Source organism: Plecotus auritus (assembly GCF_963455305.1).
Source record: "Plecotus auritus genome assembly, chromosome: 5".
Taxonomy (NCBI): Eukaryota; Metazoa; Chordata; class Mammalia; order Chiroptera; family Vespertilionidae; genus Plecotus; species Plecotus auritus.
The window spans coordinates 151,583,575-151,606,158 of record NC_137776.1 but is presented as its reverse complement, the minus strand read 5'-3'; the positions used below and the strand labels follow the sequence as shown (position 1 = coordinate 151,606,158).

The 22,584-nt window shown below is 39.1% G+C and overlaps 1 protein-coding gene and 1 long non-coding RNA gene across 3 annotated transcripts in view; one reads left to right on the top strand and one right to left on the bottom strand.

Moving 5' to 3' along the window:
* The window catches only part of QNG1 (Q-nucleotide N-glycosylase 1), a gene marked incomplete at its 5' end in the record, with an annotated part of 112,945 nt that overhangs the window by 86,424 nt on the left and 3,937 nt on the right, over positions 1-22,584 (top strand). For both annotated transcript variants that reach the window (XM_080668370.1, XM_080668371.1), the window contains 5 exons: positions 2,759-2,935; positions 5,858-6,073; positions 12,162-12,368; positions 17,270-17,468; positions 21,065-21,229. In XM_080668370.1, the coding sequence (XP_080524496.1) occupies positions 2,759-2,935; positions 5,858-6,073; positions 12,162-12,368; positions 17,270-17,468; positions 21,065-21,229 (964 nt within the window). The remainder of the gene's footprint in view (positions 1-2,758; positions 2,936-5,857; positions 6,074-12,161; positions 12,369-17,269; positions 17,469-21,064; positions 21,230-22,584) is intronic.
* Positions 2,303-22,584, bottom strand: part of LOC308248425 — a 44,004-nt gene continuing 23,722 nt past the window's right edge. The window contains exon 5 of the long non-coding RNA XR_013960611.1: positions 2,303-2,905. This is a non-coding gene — a long non-coding RNA (uncharacterized lncRNA). The remainder of the gene's footprint in view (positions 2,906-22,584) is intronic.

Genomic DNA, 22,584 nt, shown 5'->3' with positions numbered 1-22,584 from the left:
TTTATCCAGATATGGATTTATTTCATGTGGAATATAAACATGAAATCCATGTTCACCAGATTGTATTTATTCCCATGTCAAAACTGACTTATTCCCATGGAAATATGTATTTCTAAAAATCATAGCTTCCCATTCATTTTATATGCACCATATACAATATATTAAAAGCTATTGTTTGTTTTAGTGCCTCATTTATCTATTCCTCACCCAAGGATATTTTTTCCATTGATTTTGAGAGTAAAAGGGATGGGGAAAGAGAGAGAGAGAGAGAAACACCGATGTGAGAGATACACATTGATTGGTTGCCTCCTGCACCCACCCGAACTGAGGGCCAGGGATGCTCTATCCACTGAGCAAAATCACCAGGACTAATGCCACATTTAAAAAGTGAAATTCATAAACTACTATGAAAGTTCAAAGAAACAAAATTTTAATTTTATGTAAATTCAAAATGGTAGTTCTAAAAATCTTACAGAAAACTGCACTGGGCGGGGGCAACAGGGAGGGGATAAGGACACATAAGTAATACCTTAATCAATTAATTAAAATAAATAAATAAAATCTCTTTCTCAAAACAAAAAAAAATTGTAATTACACTCAAATGCATATACATCATCTTGATTCTGAAAAATTTATTCTCTGTTCCTGAATTTTATACTTTAATAGTAGAATTTCATGAATATACAGCAGGTCCTCGAATAACGTCATATTATTCAACATTGTTTCATTGTAATGTTGATAAGATGCCTTGGGAAGTTAACTTTTGTTTATATAAATTAGCCTATAGTAAAATTGGTTCCATTATACATAGTCTTGCTTAAAATTGCAGAATCTACCAATGATGTTAAGTGAAGACTTACTGTATTCCCAGTTATTTATTTTACTAGTGTGTTTTAGAAATTGGTTAAAGAGCATTTCTGGGTGGAAAAGGTGTGAGGGGAGTAGGAGAGGTAGGAATATGCAGAATAGTGAGATCTGCTTTTTCAAAATGTTTAGGATCTAAATTTTAAACAAGTACAATAATAAAAAGATTACAATGCTTGCACTGACTGTTTTGGGTTAAGAAAAATACACACAAAACTTCATGTTTTTTAATGTTGTAAAACAAACATTTTCCAGAATTTGACTCTAAACAAGGACAAAATTATGTTAATCAATGTGAGTATCCAGAGAACTCATTATAGGACGATGACTTGATGTGAAGTCCCTGTATAAGAAGAAAGTATTTAAAATGAAAACTGTATGGTAGGAACTTTTGCTATAAAAAGAAAAAAACAAATCAAGAAGTTTTCAGAAAACTAAGATAGTGAATTACACAAATCATAACCTCTATTATATCAAATGCAGAAACATCTATTTATTATTATTTCCCTAAAAAACTTGTATTATGTTAGCAGACTCATACCTATTCTTCAAAGCATAGCTAAAATATTACCTACTCTGTAGGACTGGCATTGGCATTTCTTTTATTTCCAGACAAAGCCAACCCCTCTCCATTTTTGCTTACATGGTACCTAGGAGTTAGCATTTATTATCACCAATAATGTTTTGGTTTCTCTCCTGTTGGAATGGAGCATTAAAAAGCTCTATTGTTCATCTTTCAAACCCAACTCATAGAATATGTTTAATTGCTAGGCTTCATAGGGTCTCATATATGGACTTTTCTATGGTATAGCTGGATATAACAAAAATAAAGTATTTCTATGTTGCTCTGGTTAGCCTTTCTGTTTCTTAAAATTATAGCGCTACTATTTTAGGCTTCATTGTGGTTAGGATGTGATAGTGCTGTAGGACTATACTTTTTAGGTGTGGATGGAAGACTGACTCATAGCTCTTTGCTATGAGTCAGTCTTCCAACTTTGTTGTGGCCACTTTGCTCTCTTTTTCTCATGCATATTTTCTATCTCATTGTCTTAATGTAGATTTCTAGGAACCATTTTTTATCAAGCTTCAAAAGTACAGGAACATAGTACTATATTGATTTTATATCTATTATTTGTTGTTTAGTTGGCATTGCTTCATTACTATGAACACACAGTGCAAATGAGTGCTTAGTAGAGTTCATTTTGAACAGTCATATTCCCTTCATATTTTTGCTTGTTCTTGCTTCTGGGTGTCCTTAATTCAAGAGAGTATTAAGTTGCTTGCTTTGGAAATCTTTCTGACTATATTTTACTGAATAATTATTTGATGTTGACAGGATACAGTACGGAGTGGATTTCTATGCTCCATCATCAATGTCTTCCACTGTGTGTATTCATATATCACTTAATCGATTAGTAGATTGAATCAGGCATTCAGTCATTCATTTAACATTTTATTGAGGCCAGTCATGGGCCAAATTTTGGGGATACAATGGTGAAAAGTACAGTCCCGTATTCAATCAAGGATCTCAAGTTGGGGAACCAGGAGTGTAAGTGCTGTGATGGAGGTATGCACCTCTTTGACAGAGAAAAATATTCCCAGCTTGTTCTCAGAACGAACTCTTACTATATGTAAAGAAATTGTCACCCCTTTCTTGGTCAGCCTAAATAAATCTCAGACTCAAATATATTTGGAGAGTTAAGTTTTAATTCCTTATTACACAAAACAGCAAGATGTTAAGTGGAACCACTCACTTCTAGACGGTTTTAGACAGGAACACTATTTTGTTATTTCCACATGTTCATTTAAGGTCTTTCGGCCCAATCTGAAGTTATAGTACCTTATAAATTTTATGGCAGAAGGAAAACAAAGTTTCTTTGTAATTTTAATGTAGAAATTGGATGAGCAAAAGAAATGGTTAGATGAAGAAGTAGAGAAAGTTCTGAACCAACGCCAACAATTAGAAGAGCTGGAAGAAGATCTAAAGAAGCGGGAGGCCATAGTTTCTAAGAAGGAGGCCATGTTACAGGAGAAGAGCTACCTGGAAAATAAGAAGTTGAGATCTAGTCAGGTATTCTATTTAATACGCTGTTTCATTCTGGTTGTAAGTCATATAAAGTAGGATTTTTTTCTTTTAAGAAGTAAACCATTGTGAAGCCAGAAATCAAAAGAAAACTCTTCTGGTTTTCAGTGTATTTTGCTTATTACTGTTTATCTAATGGCCATCACTGAAATCTATTCAATTTTTAAGTAAAAAGTTCAATGTTCTGCCAAATATGATTTATTTATTACTATTTATTTGTATTTTTAAAATTGTGGTAAAATATACATAACATAAAATTTACCATGTTGACCATTTTTAAATGTACAATTCAGTGGCATTAATTACATTTACAATGTTTTATAACCATCACTACTGTCTGTTTCTAAAACTTTTTATTACCCTAAACAGAAACTCTCTAACCATTAAGCAGTAACTCTCCATTTCCCCTGGAGACCTCTGTTATTAACTTTAGTGGATATTTTCTAAATAAATTGTACTATTTGATGTTGTATACTGAACATTGGTAATCTGGAAAAATAGACTTGAAAATGACCTAGCTATCACTACTATCTAAAGTTAGGTTTCAGGGTTTCTATAAAAGATTTATTTATTTTTCAAATTATGAAGACTTGGGGACCTTTACAAAAGTTTTTTCTAGAGACTTGGATTTTATGAGCCAGTCAAAGTAGTTTTATGAAAGAGTTTGCCTCAATTTCAAGTTCTGAAAAAATGATTGTGAAGGGAGTAGAGGACCATAAAATACATTTTAAATATATCTTTGTATATCTTAAAAATTAGCAACAGCAAAAACAGAAACTAAAAATGAAGCTGGCTTGCCACAAACTTGAAAAGGACTTTCTCACCCAAAACTTTGTCTCCAGCAGGCCTGGAGTCTGAGGTCAATCTATATATTGACTTAATGAACAGAGAGGATCAATAACCTGCCTCTTTATTAGATCTGCCTTTCAGCCAAACTCTAGATCAGTAGGATCTGATTCAGGGGTAGGGGCACCACCTCCAACCACTCTAGTTGCTGGTGCTATATCCAGGTAGCATGCTCATACTGGCTGTCAATGTGAAGTTCTTTTTTTTTTTTTTTTTTTTTTTTTCAATGTAAAGTTTTAAAAACTGTCCCTCAAAACATATAAACAAGAGAAAAGGGGATTACCAAATTAAAATATCAAATGAGTAAATAGGAGAAAATAACCTGGGAACTCTATGTTATGTTCTGTATCACAAAAGGAGAGACAAAATAAAAAAGGAATAAAGAAAAAATCTTTTTATGGAAATAAGTTTATGATACCAGGGGGAAAAAGAGCAGATATTTTATATTTTCAACAAGCTGTAATATTTAGGAGTAAACACATACTGACATGAGTAGAGAGTACAAATAAATGAAATCCACAATCAAAGCAAAATTGATTCTTTGAAGATTATGTTAAAACAGAAGGAAAACTTGAGACTGTCATATTACTGGTTCTTTTCTGAATAAAAGGCATAAAAAGACTATGCAGTATCTTTTTTCAGTATTTAAGGAATACTTATAAGAACCCTGGCTGGGTAGCTCAGTTGTTAAGAGCATTGTCCCAATATACCAAGGTTGGGGATTCGATCCCCAGTCAGGGCATATACAAGAAATAACCAATGGCCCTAGCTGGTTTGGCCTGTGGACTTAAGGGTCCCGGGTTTGATTCTGGTCAAGGGCACATGCCTGGGTTGTGGGCTTGATCCCCAGTAGGGGGTGTGCAGGAGGCAGCCGATCAATGATTCTCTCTCATCATTAATATTCCTATCTCTCCCTCTCCCTTCCTCTCTGAGATCAATAAAAATATATATTTAAAAATTAATAAAGTCAATAAAAAGCTGTAAAAAATAATCAATCAATGAATGTATAAATAAGTGGAACAACAAATCGATGTTTCTCTCTTTAAAAAAATCAACAAAAAATTTAAAAATATAAGGAAACAGAAGGCATGAAAGTGCTAAATCATTACCTTCCATGATTGACAGTCAGTAGACAGTATCTAAAAGTGATAATAGTCTTTAGAAACATGGACATAAATACTAGAAGAAATAGCTAAAACATTGAAGATGATTGTTTCTGGGGAATGGGACTCAGGTGAGAGGGTGGCTTTTAAAAAAATTATACACCTTATGGTAGTATCTATATATATAAAAGGCTGATATACAAAGTGTCCCCTCCAGAGTTCGACCAGGAGACTGGGAGCTCGCTATGACATACGCTGACCACCAGGGGGTGGCGTAGAACATGGTGGGTGACCAGCAGTGGCGGCGGGGTGCTGAGGGAGCGAGGGAAGGAGGAGGCAGGAAGGTGGGGAACCTGATCAGCCCTGATCGCTGGCCAGGCCTAGGGACCCTACCTGTGCACGAATTTTGTACACCGGGCCTCTAGTAAACATATAATTACTTTGATGCAAAAATATTTTAAAAATTAACTTAGTCCATAATTAAGAGCTCTATAAATCTGACTGGCTGTATTTTCTGACCAGAATGAAATGAGTAGAAACAAATTATATGTTTAAATAATAAACCAACCAAATCTCAAACTCTAGGAAATTTTATTGTAATTAATTCTACTATATAACCAGGCCAAAGAAGAAAAGTTCAATTTAGAAAATAATAAAAGAAAAATAGTACCTCTCAAAACCTATGCTGTGTAGTCTGGCATGGCCAAACAATATTTGGTAGTAAATTCATTGTTTGATTTTTCATTAAAAAAAAGGCATTAAACTTAAGATTTTAGAAAATGAAGTCTCCCCTACAATTCCCCCCGCAAAAAAAAAAAAAAAAAAAAAAAAAAAATCCATGGGAGAAAATAATGTAGAACCTAAAAAAATATTCATTTAGTAATTTTCTCTATGTTTTTCCTAATTATATGCAATCTGGATTTCTAATTTTTTTTGGTTCTTGTTGATTGTATCTTTTTAGGCCTTAAGCACAGATAGTTTGAAAATATCAACTCGCCTGAACTTGTTGGACCAAGAGTTGTCAAAAAAGAATGTGCAGCTCCAGAGCAGCACAGCTGAGGAGAAAATAAAGATTTCAGAACAAGTTCAAGCCCTCCAGAAAGAAAAAGATCAGCTACAGAGACGAAGAAACACTGTGGAAGAGAAACTTAAAAATGGTAGCGTGTTATCGCCTGAAGTAAGTCAGTATTCTTTGAAACTGGAAGTGCTGTATGATGGACCACTTGGATGATTTCCTCCTGTCACTTAAACATAAAAAATGATAAATCTGGTGAACTTTGTTTCCTTGAGATTTGTCAGATGAAATGAGTTTACCTGGCACTACAAGCCATGCTTGACTAGAGACCGCCATGTCCTTATGTAGAGGTCCATGAATGTGGGTGGCCCCTTCCTGGATTGCCAGGGGTTGGGAGACTAACACTTTCCTTGAGTCTGGCCCTTCTCAGCTGGGTTTCTTATCTGAACTCACAAAACAGACAATGATTTGAAGGGACTCTTTTTTCTCATTTCTTCCAAAGAAGGCATCTCCCTTCTCTCTCTGCATCTTTCTTGAATAATACTAGGCAATTCATTACATACAATGGATGCCCAGACATTAAGGATTAATTCTTTCTATTACCTTGGTTGAGAGAGGCCCAGTGTTCAGGAGCATGTCCCTTCCAGATAGATGCATAAAATTTAAACCCTAATAAAAATACCCTTTAGAGTTTTCATTTAAGGGACCATATAGCTTCTCTGACCTTTATTTTTTTAAATATGAAAAGATATTTCATTCATGGCTTTCAAATTGCCCCAGACTTTGTCTTTTTTTCAGAATTTTACCTCAGTTGGCAATGGTACCTGTACCTTACTTGATCAGACAACGATGAATTTTTGAGCCAGAATTTTCTCTGTGAATATTTATTCGTGATGTCTTGTCATTACCAAAGCAAGAGAAACTTGCTAAGAGAAAGTGAGTAGCTAGGAAACATGCACCTTGCTGAATCTTGTAGTGTTTTAGAGGAAGTATGAGAGGAAGTTAAAGGGAACTAGTTAAGAGGGAAGAGGAGAAAGAATTTCATGATATTAGATTATTGCTCACTGAGTTGATGAAAAGCGTTGAAAACTAAGTCGATTGAGGGCTATGTGGTATTATAAGCCTCTACTGCCATTTTATCACTCAACATAGGTAGCTGTGCAGAGGATTACAGATTCTGGCTGTCCTCACAAGACTGTTTAAATTGGAGCCCAAGTTTATAAATTTGAAGGTATGAGAGCCTAAAATACAGAAAAACATATAAGTATTTAAGGAATTCTTGCCTGCCCAAGACTGTTACTGGGCCCAATGGAAGAAACAAAAAAAGCATTATGCTTCTCTTGAGAGATTCATACTCTATCTGGAGAAAATAGAAGGATAAGAAAACTCTAAACTCTGAAGACCATAAATAAGCCATAGTTATTATTTATACAAAGCAATGCAGTGATCATGTGGGGGAAGATTATTAGGACAGTCTTGGTGGATTAGAAATGAGCTAGATTATGAAAAACATAATATACTACACTGGTCAATATAGAAAAGGCCATTTTATAGATAGAACACTTAAATAAGGCATAGAGATGGGAATGAGCAAATTATGTTTGCAGAAGGGTTAAATGGTCCATTATTGCCATCTAGAAAGTTTCTTCTTCACGTGGAGTTCTATAACTAAAGACAAGTAAAGTTTTGAGGTGAAAATAGAGGAGTGTGCATGCTACCAGTGTAGCAGCCACTCCGGGTTGGTGTGAGGGAGTGATGAGCCTCGGTGGGGTTCCATTTACTCTTGTGAGCTTCTCTGCACCCTTCTTCCACACGGTTCTTGTTTTCCCCTCCTCCTCCTTACATATACACACATTTATACATTTCTTACCTATAAAGGCTCAACTTGGCAGCTCAGGAAAGGAGGATGCTGCTGCTATATTCAGCTCTTGTGTTCCCATTAAAAGTTATAAGCTGAGCCCAGCCCTAGCCGGTTTGGCGCAGTGGATAGAGCATCAGCCTGCAGACCAAAGGTTCCTGGGTTTGATTCCCGTCAAGGACACGTACCTCGGTTGCAGGCTCCTGCAGGAGGCAACCAATGGATGTGTTTCTCTCACACTGATATTTCTCTCTGTCTTTCTGTCTCTCTAAAAATCAATGGAAAAATATCTTTGGATGAGGATTAAAAAAAAACAAAACACCTTTATTTATATAAATAAATAAATAAATAAATAAGCTGAGCCCAGCTGGTGTGGCTCAGTAGTTGAGTGGCGACCCATGAACCAGGAGGTCCTGGTTCAATTCCCGGTCAGGGCACATGCCTGGGTTGCGGGCTCAATCCCCAGTTGGGGGTGTGAAGGAGGCAGCTAGCTGATCAATGATTCTCTCTCATCATTGATGTTTGTTTCTCTCTCTCCCTCTCCCTTCCTCTCTCTGAAATCAATAAAAAACATGAAAAAAAATAACTTCATAACACTACTGATTACCTATTTTTTAAAAAGTTATAAGCTGATCGTAATAGACAAATTGGAACATTCCAAGCTCTGCTTCAAAGCCGAGCTGGAGCACAGATACTTTCTCCAGTCAAACCTTTCCTTAGCGTCACAAGACCCCATGACTCAGCCACAAGCACAGCCACAGGCAGAATCTCAGGCTGGGTCTGCACGAAAGAGGTTAATTGGGAATGACCACAGGTTCTATTCAAGTTCCTTGCAGCAGAGCTAACTAAGCTCCTGGCCCAGTGACCACATGGTTCTTTTTAGTTGGCTCTGAAATGGGCTCTGCTCTTCCCACTGTTTTCAATCTGAGATTAATATTAACAAATACACCTGCCAATAGCAGATGGTGGGGAACATGAAATGCTGATGTGACACAAGACAATAGAATCTAGGTGGAATGGTTTGCTGTTTTGATGTCTTTAAACTTGCTTGGAATTATTTTCTCTTGCCACAATAAATCAAAATATTTTTCTAATTTGGGAAAGTAATAGGTTTTAGATCACTATACACTTTAATATAAGCAAATCACTTCCTTTGGTAAAATTCAGAAACTAAGATTTAAAAAAAATAATGGGGGGAAGGGGAGGCCGGGGGGAGGTCAATGGGGGGAAAAAAGGAGACATATGTACTACAATTTGTAATACTTCAAACAATTAAAAAATACTTCAAAAAAAATAATAATGCAGAGTAGTTGCCTAGTAATTGAGGTAAGCTTCCAATTTTATGTTTTAGGGTTATAAGACATATTTAACTTGTTGAGAAATATACATATATGTAGTGCTTGCTCAAAACTTTTAGTTTTTGTTTTTGTTTTGTATTGATTGGTAAGTGTGATCTAAAAGGTATGGAGACAATTGCTTTACATTTCTATTACTCTCAGATCACTGACCTCTGGACTGGCAGCAGCAGGGTCACCTGCCATTAGAAATGCAGAGCCTTGGGCCCCACCCAGACCTGCTCCTTGGTACACAGTCATTTTAAAAAGTGCTCTATGATAAAGGATAGTCAGTTCTTGGTAATCGATGGTTTGAGTTGTGGCAAATTTTCATCCTGGGACAGTTTCCCATTGCCACTCATCTCGTCAATCTATACCTATTGCTGGGTTAGTGGGACCCACAGATATTTAGGCACTGCCGCCCCATTGGAGCAGGCTGGTGTCAGGGTTCCATAGTTGCTATACTGTCTTATAGTATCTTGGTGCTTCCTTAACTTGGATCCAAAACTGTAGGAATTAAATTAGCGCCTAATTGTTCCCAGCCATATATAAAGGCAAACTATTTCCACATTTGTTTTTGGTAAAAATATAATCACACTATGCATTCATGAGTCAAATATGTTATTTGGATAACTTACTTTTATTTTCTGGTTCCTTATTCATTCATCCTAGTACCTTTCAGGATTTAAGTTTGTTTATTTTTTCTTTCTTATGGAGTGATTGTCAAATCATCAAGTTCTTGATGGTTAGTGATTGCACAGAGAAATAAAATGGCTGTAGAACACTTTGTTCAAAATGGCTCTTTCAGGATATTTTATAAACTAGCTTTTAAAAATACGTATTATTTGACCTTTCACTGGAATAGATTGTTACATACTATTTCCCTGAATTTCAGAAAAGAAGCTCTGGAAATCACTCTTTTTTAGGTAGATTAAAGTACTGACATTATTTTCCTGGAAATGCTGGGGAGAGGAGTGGAAAGAAATACTTGGGTCATATAACCAAGACATAATGAAAAAAAATATTTTTTTCTCTTCTTCATCAACTCATTCAATAGACAATGAGTTTAAACTGTGTGACATATTGGGCTAGGCAACCAGGGCATGAATATAGACAAGATACTCTGCACTCAGGAACTTAGAGTTGAGGTAACCTCCAACACATGTACAAGTGTGTGTGTGTGTGTGTGTGTGTGTGTGTGTGTGTGTGTGTGTATCTCGAGGTCTCGGCAAGTGTGAAAAAATTTCTTACCAAGATTTGGATCCCTACCCCCAAATAACATGTTATTTGGATAGTTCAGAGAACCACTAGATTTTCTGATAGGTATTCATCGTATTTCTTTCCTACAAAGGAAATCTCTGGCATATAAAAAAATGTTATGCTGCTATATTTTCCCTCCAATGATGTCTCTTATGAAATGTTTCATGTCCTTAAATCCTCACTACTTTTTTTTTAATGCCATATTGTTTTTCCCTTAGAAACTCAACTCTGACTTAGTTCTTAATTTATTCTGAATCTTATTTCTTATTTCCCTCCTAGCAATATATTGTTTTAATAGATGTTTGAAGAAACATCAAGGGGTCTCCAGATCTCCCTGACACATAATATACACTTTAGGAGCTAGGGAGGGAGATAGATTACAAAATTGCTAATCCTGTGGTCTGAGGCTTGGTGATCAGCATTTGCTGTATGACCTTGGGATGTTTCATAACTCACCTAAGCTTCTGCCTCTTCCATTTTACTAATAGATTTATTGCAGGGATTCAGTGATTATATGTTACATATGTGTATACCAACATAAGCACACTGTGTAGCATAGCATGCACTCAATAAACATTCTTTACTTAAAGTTTAGTAGAAGAAAGGTAATGCCCATTAGACTCAAATGCAGCAGGTCCTTGAGTAATGTCATTTCATTCAAAGTCATTTCGTTATAATGTTGATGTGGGCGGTGGGGGGGAGGGCATCAATTCCAGGCCGGGGTCACTATCTATTTGGAATTTGCACCTTCTCCCCAAGTCTATGAAGGTTTTCTCTTTGGACTCAGGTTTCCCCCTACATCCCAAAAGCTGTGCACATTAGATGAATACATGTGTCTAAATTGTCCCAGTCTGAATGAATGTGGGTGTGAGTGTGGGTGTGAGTGTGCCCTGCAATGGAAGAGTGTCCTGTTTAGGGAGGGTTCCACCTTGCACCCTGAGTGTAGAGACAGGCTTCAGCCACCCATAAACTGAATTAGTGGGTTGGAAAATCATTATCTTGTTTTTATTAATCTTCCTTAAATGTATGTATAGCTCACATTTATTTCAATGTTTAATATTAGAAGTGTTTTGGGTCTTTATTTAGGGGTTTGGTGATATTTTTGTGGCCAGATATATGCCATAGGAACTTCACTCTTGTTTATATCAATTAGCATATGGTAAAATTGGTTTTGTTATACGTTGTTTTGCTTAAAGTCGCAGTTTCCAAGAACCTATTGACAATATTAAGTGAGGACTTAATGTAGCATAGTAAGATCTTAGTATGTGACAAAGTCCAAGTTATACTATTTCATTTAAAATGAATGATTTCTGCCCTAACTGGTTTGGCTTAGTGCCGTGGTCGGCAAACTGCGGCTCGCGAGCCACATGTGGCTCGTTGGCCCCTTGAGTGTGGCTCTTCCACAAAATACCACGGCCTGGGCGAGTCTATTTTGAAGAAGTGGCGACAGAAGAAGTTTAAGTTTAAAAAATTTGGCTCTCAGAAGAAATTTCAATCATTGTACTGTTGATATTTGGCTCTGTTGACTAATGAGTTTGCCGACCACTGGCTTAGTGGATAGAGCATCGGCCTACGGACTGAGGGGTCCCAGGTTCAATTCCAGTCAAGGGCCCATGCCAGGGTTGTGGGTTCGATCCCCAGTAGGGGGCGTGCAGGAGGCAGCCGATCCATGATTCTCTCTCATCATTGATGTTTCTATCTCTCTCTCTTCCTCTCCCTTCCTCTCTGAAATCAGTAAAAATATATTTTTAAAAAATAATAAAATAAAATGAATGATTTCTGTTGTGTTATATCTTAGGAAGAACATGCTCTTTTCCAACTTGAAGAAGGGATTGAAGCTTTGCAAGCTGCAATTGAGTACAAGAATGAAAGTATCCAAAGTCGCCAGAACTCGCTCAGAGTTTCATTTCAAAACCTCTCTCATAGTGAAGCAAACGTCTTGGAAAAACTAATTGGCCTGAATCCTACCGAGTTTAGAGCTATCCTTTTCAGATATTTCAATAAGGTTAGTTTTTGAGAAATAGAGGATTTTCTTCTAAAGAGGGGTCAAGATGCTTACACATCTCACATATTTAGAATTTTTAAGGAAATTAAAAGACATAAAAATGGTGTAACTCCAGATTTAAGCATGATTTCTCTCTACAGTACTGCGTGCTTTCATCTGAAAGCTTTGTGATTATCCAAGTATGTATGCCTAACTTAGTGTGTTTCTTAAAGTTGAAGGGCCTTCTGAAATAAGAGCTTTTTGAAGTAGTTTTTAAAATCAAAGAATTTACATTCCTCAGTCACTACTTCTTGATGTTTTCTAGATTTGGATGTTGCTAATGAGCACTCATGAAAAATCAAGGGCCTCCAAGTTTGGGTTACCTTTCTTTCATTGCTGTAGGAGAGGGGTACACTTACTTTTTCATCATAACCTGTGAATTGATATGGAGATGAAGTGGTACATCACTGGCAAAGACAGTAATAGATTTTAGCACTAACCTGAATATGCTTAATATGAATAAAAATATTTTATACTAGAGGCCCAGAGCACAAATTCATGCTCCAGTGGGGTCCCTTGGCTGGCCTGTGAGATCAGGCCAAAACTGGCTCTCCAACATTCCCCAATGGGTCTTGGATTGTGCAGCCAGGCTGAGGGACTCCACCGTTGCATGATCAGGGCGGGGGAGGGATGTGGGAGGTTGGCCAACCAGGAAGGGACCACTGGAGGGCTCCAGGGTGTGTATGGCCCGTCTTGCTCAGTCCCGATTGGCTGGACCCCAGCAGCAAGCTAACCTACCAGTTGGAGCAGATGTCCTCAAACTACGGCCTGCGGGCCACATGCGGCCCGCCGAGGACATTTATCTGGCCCGCCGGGTGCTGCTGCCTGTCCTGCTTAGCAGCCGACTCGTCCCGGGCCCGCAGTGCGCATAGGCATTTGTTCATAGTTTTTTTTAAAACTATAGTCCGGCCCTCCAACAGTCTGAGGGACAGTGAACTGGCCCCCTGTTTAAAAAGTTTGAGGACCCCTGAGTTGGAGTGTCTGCTCCCTGTGGTCAGTGCACATAATAGCGACTGGTCGACCGGTTGACTGTCTGCCCCCTGGTGGTCAGTGCACGTCATAGCGAGTGGTTGAGTGACCTTAGCATATTATTAGCATATTACACTTTGATTGGTTGAACAGACGACTGGACAACCAGACACTTAGCATATTAGGCTTTTATTATATGGGATTTTATATGTATTTGACAATATACTGATCCAGAAATGCTCTGTACTATGGAGAACTATATCCATCTTTTTTTTAATCCAAAATATATATTTTTTTAATTTAATAAATCTTTATTGTTCAGATTATTAGTTGTTCCTCTTTTTTCTCCCCATAGCTCCCCTCCACCCGGTTCCCATCCCGTACTCTGCCCTTACCTCCCCACACTGTCCTCATCCATAGGTGTACGCTTTTTGTCCAGTCTCTTCCCGCACCCCCCACACCCTTTTCCCCCTGAGAATTGTCAGTCCACTCCCTTTCTATGCCCCTGATTCTATTATATTTACCAGTTTATTCTGTTCATCAGATTTTTTATTCACTTGATTTTTAGATTCACTTGTTGATAGATATGTATTTGTTGTTCATAATTTTTATCTTTACCTTTTTCTTCTTCCTTTTCTTAAAGAATACCTTTCAGCATTTCATATAATACTGGTTTGGTGGTGATGAACTCCTTCAGCTTTTTCTTATCTGTGAAGCTCTTTATCTGCCCTTCAATTCTGAATGATAGCTTTGCTGGGTAGAGTAATCTTGGTTGTAGGTTCTTGCTTTTCATCACTTTGAATATTTCTTGCCACTCCCGTCTGGCCTGCATAGTTTCTGTTGAGAAATCAGCTGACAGTCGTATGGGTGCTCCCTTGTAAGTAATTAACTGTTTTTCTCTTGCTGCTTTTAATATTCTCTCTTTGTCTTTTGCTCTTGGCATTTTAATTATGATGTGTCTTGGTGTGGTCCTCTTTGGATTCCTTTTGTTTGGGGTTCTCTGCGCTTCCTGGACTTGTAAGTCTATTTCTTTAACAAGGTAGGGGAAGTTTTCTGTCATTATTTCTTCAAATAGGTTTTCAGTATCTTGCTCTCTCTTCTTCTGGCACCCCCATAATTTGGATGTTGGTACGCCTGAGGTTGTCCTAGAGCAGGGGTCCTCAAACTTTTTAAACAGGGGGCCAGTTCACTGTCCCTCAGACCGTTGGAGGGCCAGACTATAGTTTAAAAAAAACAACTATGAACAAATTCCTATGCGCACTGCGGGCCCGGGACGAGTCGGCTGCTAAGCAGGACAGGCAGCGGCACCCGGCGGGCCGGATAAATGTCCTCGGCGGGCTGCATGTGGCCCGCGGGCCATAGTTTGAGGATGCCTGTCCTAGAGGATCCTTACACTATCTTCAAATTTTTGGTTTCTTTTTTCTTTTTTCTTTTCCGGCTGAGTGTTTTTTGCTTCTTTGTATTTCAGATCTTTGACTTGATTCTTGTGTTCCTCTAGTCTGTATAATATTTTTTCAGTCAGTGTATGCTTAATTTCTAGTTGGTCCTTTTTTTTTTAAATATATATTTTATTGATTTTTTACAGAGAGGAAGGGAGAGGGATAGAGAGCTAGTTCTCATCGATGAGAGAGAAACATCAGCTGCCTCCTGCACACCTCCTACTGGGGATGTGCCCGCAACCAAGGTACGTGCCCTTGACCGGAATCGAACCCGGGACCTTTCAGTCCGCAGGCCGACGCTCTATCCACTGAGCCAAACCGGTTAGGGCCTAGTTGGTCCTTTTTCATATCCTCGAGGGTCTCACTAAATTTATCGGCCTTTTCTAAAAAATTCTTGAAATACCTTATAACCGTGGTTTTGAACTCTATATCCAGTCATTTGTTTTCCTCCATTTCTTTCATTTGTGATCTTTTTCTTTGTCTACGCATTTTCGCTGCTTCTTTGAGTTGGTAGAGTAGCTTTGTGTGCTAGGTGTCCTAATAGGGCACAGTGGCTCAGCCTCCCCAGTTACCTGAGATGGACAATCTTGGTGCACCCCTTTGTGGACTGTGTGCTCAGCCTTGTTGTAGTTATGTCTTGATTGTTGTTGGTATCACTGGAAGGAATTAACCTCCAGGCCAATTGGCTGTGAGGATCAGCTGTGTCTACGCTGGGAGAACTTCTGTGCTGGAGACACTCTTATGAGACAAGACTTGCAAAATTGCAAAAGCCTTTGTGCTCAGCTTGGATGAGGTGGAGTTTCAGGGTGGAGCAGACAGCCTTGGTTTCCCATCAGCCCTGCCCTATGAGGCCCCTGGGTCTCAGTGTCCCTCGGTAATCGCTGCAAGCACCTCTTAGAGAAAGCCGCCCTTGAGTTTCACCCGCTTCCAGACAGTCCAGTTTCTCCCCGAATGAGTCGGGGTTCCCAGAATCTCGCCTGGAACTGGAGTTCAGTGCAGTTGGGAGCTTCCATCTCCCTCCTGCTTTAGAAAGCCAGCCTCGCCCTCAGCCGCCCATGCATTTAGCAGTCATCCTCTCTGCACGTGCCTCCGGACCTCTTCCTTCCACAGCTCCCGAGTCTCAGTGTGCTTTCTCTTTTCCTGACAGTCCCGATTCCCCCTGAATGAGTCTGGTTTCCCAGCATCTCGCCTGGGACTGGAGTTCAGTGCAGTCGGGAGCTTCCGTCTTCCTCCCGCTTTAGAAAGCCAGCTGCGCACTCAGCCGCCCGTGCGCACAGCCGCCCGTCCTCTCCACGTGCGAGCCTCCGTACCTCAGCATTTTGCAGCTCCTCTGAGTCTCAATGTGCTTTCCTCTTTTCTTCTAGTTGTAGAATTTCCACTCAGCCAGCTTTCCTGTGGTTCTGGATGGTGTCCGTTTTGTCTTTTAGTTGTAGTTTTGATATTGTTGTGCGAGGCAGCAGTTTAGGTGTTTACTTATGCTGCCATCTTGTTTTCTCCTATATCCATCTTTTTTCTAATGTATTCTTTTAAAATATATATTATGAAGTGTTAAATAAGTAGATAACTTCTTTCTCTGAAAAGTATATGAAATTTAAGGGAATATCAGACAACTAATGAGCAATAAAACACTGAAGTTTAAAATAAAGTTCTAATTCTGTTACACAAGTGAAAAAAAGATGAGAAATGAATAGAAATGTTGTGCACAGCCCTCCTCTTGGATAATTACTGTCAGTAGTAAGCTGCTATTATTGGTGAGAGTCCATTCTATCGCTGGGTGTGTGGAGGGTAGAAAAATGGTGGGGTACTCTGGAGGTTTTGATATAGATAACTCTTTTGTGGTAATCTTAGAGTAAGTGTTCTTAGCCCAAAGCGTCCAGGCCAAGGTCAGTGGATTTTCTGATCCTGAGAACCATTGAGAAAAGTGAGTATTTTTCTTAAAAAGTCATTATACTATTAACAAGCTCTGTGACACAGACATTTTTTTACTTCATATCAATGCAGAGAAGAACCCAATGGACTCAATGGACAATCTAAAACCAAACTCGGTATTTAGAGTTTTAAAAATTTTGTCACTTATTTATAACATCCATTTTGGACTTCACATGGGAAATTATCTGGCTGTTATAAGAGTCTTTAGCTTCTTAATGTCTTCTTAGACTAGAGAAATAGAATTATAGGATTATAAATGTAAATTATAGGATTATAAATGTATAAGAAATGTCGGAGGAGCAGTTAGTAGAGCAACATTATACTGAAATAAAATTACTACCAATTCACAATCCCAACAAATTCAAAAGACTGTTAGGTTATTTTGTGGATCTGTTACAAAGCATTTGCCTAGTTATACCATGGTGATTATGGAAGTTCATCTTACATTGCCTAACAGAAGTAGATTAATCTATTGTACCAGGCTATCTGAGACAGACTGAAAAGGTCAAAAAATGTATTTGCTAGGTGGTTAATTTGCGAGAAACTGAGCGAAAACTACAGTTACAGAATAAAGAAATGAAAATGAAGATCCTGGAACGGGATAATATGTTTCGTGAATTGAAATCTGCACTGGAACATCTGAAATTGCAGTGTGACCGGAGACTGACCTTCCAACAAAAGGAACATGAGCAAAAAATGCAGTTGCTGTTACATCATTTCTCAGGTACCTGCCTGCCCTGTTGTCCGTTCTGTATAGGTGATATGTAGGAGGGGGATTTGGAAAGGAAGATAGAACAGCATTTGATCACTTAAAAGTCCAGCAGCTATACAGTTACTGCTTATTCATGTTTTTCTGCTTTCTATGTTTTGGTTAGCACATGTTGGGATAGCCGCCTTTGATGTAGGGCTATTCATGCTTGAAATGCCACCCCATGTGCTTATCCCCACTGTCACACAAAAGAACTGCTGCAATCCTGTTACTTTGTTGTTGGTCTAGTTTTTACATAGAGTTGTGGAATGACTTCTGGCTTTGTGGTGTACAGTTGAAAAATTTCTGCCTCCTAAGGATGTAGTAACTGATATTTAAATTACTTTCCCTTCATAAAATTAAAGTGATAGGCTCTGACAGATTTCTAGTTATATTTCTTGTTATAATTTTCAGCTGATTATAACCTTTATGCATTAAGGTTATATCTTAGGTCAAAATTAGTCTGCCATTAATGGGAAAATACTGTTATCAGTGCACAATAGTTCAACCATCAATTCTGGTGTGGAAAGAGCTGTCATAGCAGTCAGTCCTCACATTACCTGGGCATATGGCTGGTAAACAAGCAGTTGCTATGACAACAAAATCACTGCCAGGGGATATTGGTAATGCTTCAGTCCAGGCCGCTTAGCTGCTTAGTCTTGATTCTTATATGCATCTATAGCTGGAAATGCGTTTAAAGGGATCTGGAAGAAGCAAACCAAGGAAGCAGAAAATTGGAAAATATGTGAATTTGAGTGCTTAGGCAATTTGCCTCTAAGTTAATTCTATAACCAGTTAATTGACATCCAGTTGCCTGATGACAGGATCCCTTACATCATATCATTCAAATGTGCTCTGCTTACCTTAAATTAGTTCTGCCTTAAGGCTCTAAAAGTGGTATTTTAATATAATTTCTAATGTACAGGGTGGGGTAAAAATAGGTTACATTATGGAAAAAACACATTATTAATAAATAAATAATCCTATATAATAAAAGGCCAGCAACCATAAGTGGAAAGACCACTCAACCAGTCACCGTGAGGTGCATTGACTACCTCTGGGTCCTTCCCCCCACCCCAGCCTGCAGGCTCTGATCGCAGCATGGCGAATGGTGAACCGAGGTGAGTGGCAGCGGGGTGGGACTGGCAAGTGGGCAGAACGGCTGAGCTCTTGGTCCCTCCCCACAGCCCACAGGCTCTGGGGAACCGGAGCCATGCTGCCATCGGGGAACCATGGTGAACTGGGGGGTGGCAGCAGGGCGGGGCTGGGGATTGGCGAGCAGGTAGAAGATGGCCTTGATCACAGGCTAAGCCTAGGGACCCTACCCACGCACAATTTTGTGCGCTAGGCCTCTAGTCTATATATATAAAAGCCTAAGCGACCGTTACGACTGAATGACCAGAACGACCAGTCGACCAGTCACTATGGAGTGCACTGAACACCAGGGGGCAGATGCTCAATGCAGGAGCTTCCCCCTAGTGGTCAGTATACTCCCACAGCCAACCTCCTGCAGCCAGCCAACTTCCTCTTGCCCCTCCCCGCAGCTGGCCAAACTCTCGCAGTCCCTCCTCGCTGGCCAGCCAACCTCCCGTGGTCCCTCCCCCCAGCCAGCTGGCCCTGATCTGCCTGCCCCAATTGGGACTGGGTGAGATGGCCCTGATCAGCCCTGATCACCGGCCAGGCCTAGGGACCCCAGCTGTGCACGAATTCATGCACTGGGCTTCTAGTCCTATATAATAAAGGGCTAACATGCAAATCAACTGAAAGGCAGAACCACAGGTTGCTATGATGCGCACTGACCACCAGGGGGCAGAAGCTCAATGCACGATCTGCCCCCTGGTGGTCAGTGCACCAGAAGCCAGACTCATGGCTGGCGAGCACAGCGGCGGTGGCGGGAGCCTCTCCCGCCTCTGCTGCAGTGCTAAGGATGTCCGACTGCCAGCTTAGGCCCGCTCTCCACAGGCCTAAGCTGTCAGCCAGACATCCCCCAAGGTCTCCTGGACTGCAAGAGGGTGCAGGCTGAGCTGAGGAACACCCCCCGCCCCGAGTGCACGAACTGGGCCTCTAGTATAAGAAGAAACCCTGTGTTTCGCCTACTCACAAGTGTAAACCTACTTTTGCCCCACCCTGTTGTTATGCTATTTCCCCTTCTTTTGTTGTGTTTTCCTTTGTAATTTAATCTTTCTAGCTTCTTTTGACTGTTTTTGGTGTTGGGTTTTTTTTTTTAGTTTTTTTGAGGTTTTTTTTGTTGTATATTCTCTGGGCATATAGTCAAAGGCTTGTGACATTTCATATACCCACTGTTCCTGATACAAACTTGGATATTGATGTAGCTGATGGACAGAGTTCCAAATGTGAACTTTGTATAGAAAAAAACTTTGTTGTTCTAAAGATAAATCTAGTTAGTAGTTATTCAGAAAGTGCTTATGAATCATATAAATGTGGTAGGGGGTAGGGTAGAGAAGGTGACTAAGGTATTATTCCTACTTTGAAAAATTTTACAGGCAGAAGAATCCAAATTGTAGGTGGAAACAAATCCATTCAGGTAACAGATACATTGTAACATAATCTGACCCTTTAAATATGAAAATACATAATTTCAAACATTTATTTTAAGCTGATTTTTTTTATTTTTTTATTTTTTATTTTTTTTTTTAATTTCTTTATTGATTTAGGTATTACATATGTGTCCTTATTCCCCCATTAACCCCCACCTCCCATTCATGATCCCATCCCCCTGTTGTCTGTGTCCATTGATTAGGATTATATGCTTGCATATAAGTCCTTTGGTTGATCTCTCCCCCTTACCCTCCCCTTCCCTACCTTCCCTGAGGTTTCACGTTCTGATTGATGTTTCTCTGTCTCTGGATCTATTTTTGTTCATCAGTTTATGTTGTTCATTATATTCCACAAATGAGTGAGATCATGTGATATTTATCTTTCTCTGCCTGGCTTATTTCACTTAGCATAATGCTCTCCATCTCCATCCATGTTGTTGCAAATGGTAAGAACTCCTTTTTTAGCGCAGCATAGTATTCCATTGTGTAGATGTACCACAGTTTTTTAATCCACTCATCTGCTGATGGGCACCTAGGCTGTTTCCAAATCTTAGCTAAGGTGAATTGTGCTGCTATGAACATAGGGGTGCATATATCCTTTCTGATTGGTGTTTCTAGTTTCTTGGGATATATTCCTAGAAGTGGGATCACTGGGTCAAATGGGAGTTCCATTTTTAGTTTTTTGAGGAAACTCCATACTGTTCTCCACAGTGGCTGCACCAGTCTGCATTCCCACCACCAGTGCAAGAGTTCCTTTTTATCCGAATCCACGCCAGCACTTGTCGTTTGTTGATTTGTTGACGATAGCCATTCTGACAGGTGTGAGATGTTACCGCATTGTTGTTTTGATTTGCATCTCTCGGGTGATTAGTAACTTTGAGCAGGTTTTCATGTCTCTTGGCCTTCCTTCTAAGTCTTCTTTCGAAAAGTGTCTATTTAGATCAGTTGCCCATTTTTTGATTGGGTTGTTTATCTTCTTTAAGCTGATTTTAAATGTAAATTTCTATTTTATAGAGCAAGATGGGGAAGGCATTATGGAAACTTTAAAATCATATGAAGATAAAATCCAACAGCTGGAAAAAGATCTTTATTTCTATAAGAAAACCAGCAGAGATCTTAAGAAGAAACTTAAGGAACTGTTAGGGGAAGCAGTTCGGAGGCCACCGGTACCATCTGAACGTAAGCTACTTATCATGCAAACACTGTTTTTCTAGCATTTGGTGAAGTCGGTCTGATTTGTAGTTCAGCTTTTCCCAATTGATTTGGTTATTTAGGACTAGATATTTAACTTCTATTTGGCTCTGTAAACAAAAGTAATTCTCTATCTAGTCTATGTATGAGACAAACCACAGGGAAAATTAATGACTGTATAAATGTATATGTGTGGCCGAAACCGGTTTGGCTCAGTGGATAGAGCGTCGGCCTGTGGACTGAAGGGTCCCGGGTTCGATTCCGGTCAAGGGCATGTACCTTGGTTGCGGGCACATCCCCAGTGGGAGGTGTGCAGGAGGCAGCTGATCGATGTTTCTCTCTCATTGATGTTTCTAGCTCTCTATCCCTCTCCCTTCCTCTCTGTAAAATATCAATAAAATATATTTTAAAATAAATAAATAAATAAATAAATGTATATGTGTGAAGGAAACTACACATATTGATTGCTTGCTTGCCATGTGCCATGGGCTTTTGTATTCCCTAACCCAGTGGTCGGCAAACTGTGGCTTGTGAGCCACATGCGGCTCTTTGGCCCCTTGGATGTGGCTCTTCCACAAAATACCACGTGCAGGCGCACACGTACAGTGCGACTGAAGGAGTACCCTAATTAAGTTAATAACAATGTACCTACCTATATAGTTTAAGTTTAAAAAATTTGGCTCTCAAAAGAAATTTCAGTCGTTGTACTGTTGATATTTGGCTCTGTTGACTAATGAGTTTGCTGACGACTGCCCTAACCTAAAGTAACTCCCTTCCACTCTCTCTGTAAAGATCAATGGAAAAAATATCCTCGGGTGAGGATTTAAAAAAAAAAGATACGATTTCAGCTAATTTACTATTCTATTTTGACCCATCTTAAAAACTTTTATTTTTGTCTATAAAAAGTGATATATAGTCATTATAGAAAAATTTGAAAAATATAGCAAAAAAACACACCCATAATTCTATCCAGAACTATTAACATTTAGTATAATTCTTGTCAGTATTTTCCTCATGCTTTAAAAAAAAAAATAAAGTTGGAATCATATTGGGAATATAGCTTGTATTATATCATCTCAAAATGTTACTCTAATAATAATGATACTAAACAAGATTGGTTTGAATTATAAAATATAGCAACTTAAACATATTAAATTCTGAGTTTTCTAAAAAATACTATATGCTTAATAGTATCCTAATCTATAATAATAAAAGCATAATATGCTAATTAGACCAGATGTCCTTCCGGACCACCTTCCAGATGAAGCCAGGGCTGCGAGAGAAACCCAGGTCCCGGAGGGAGACCCAGGTCCCGGGTGCCAGAGGGAAGCCAGTGCTGGCAG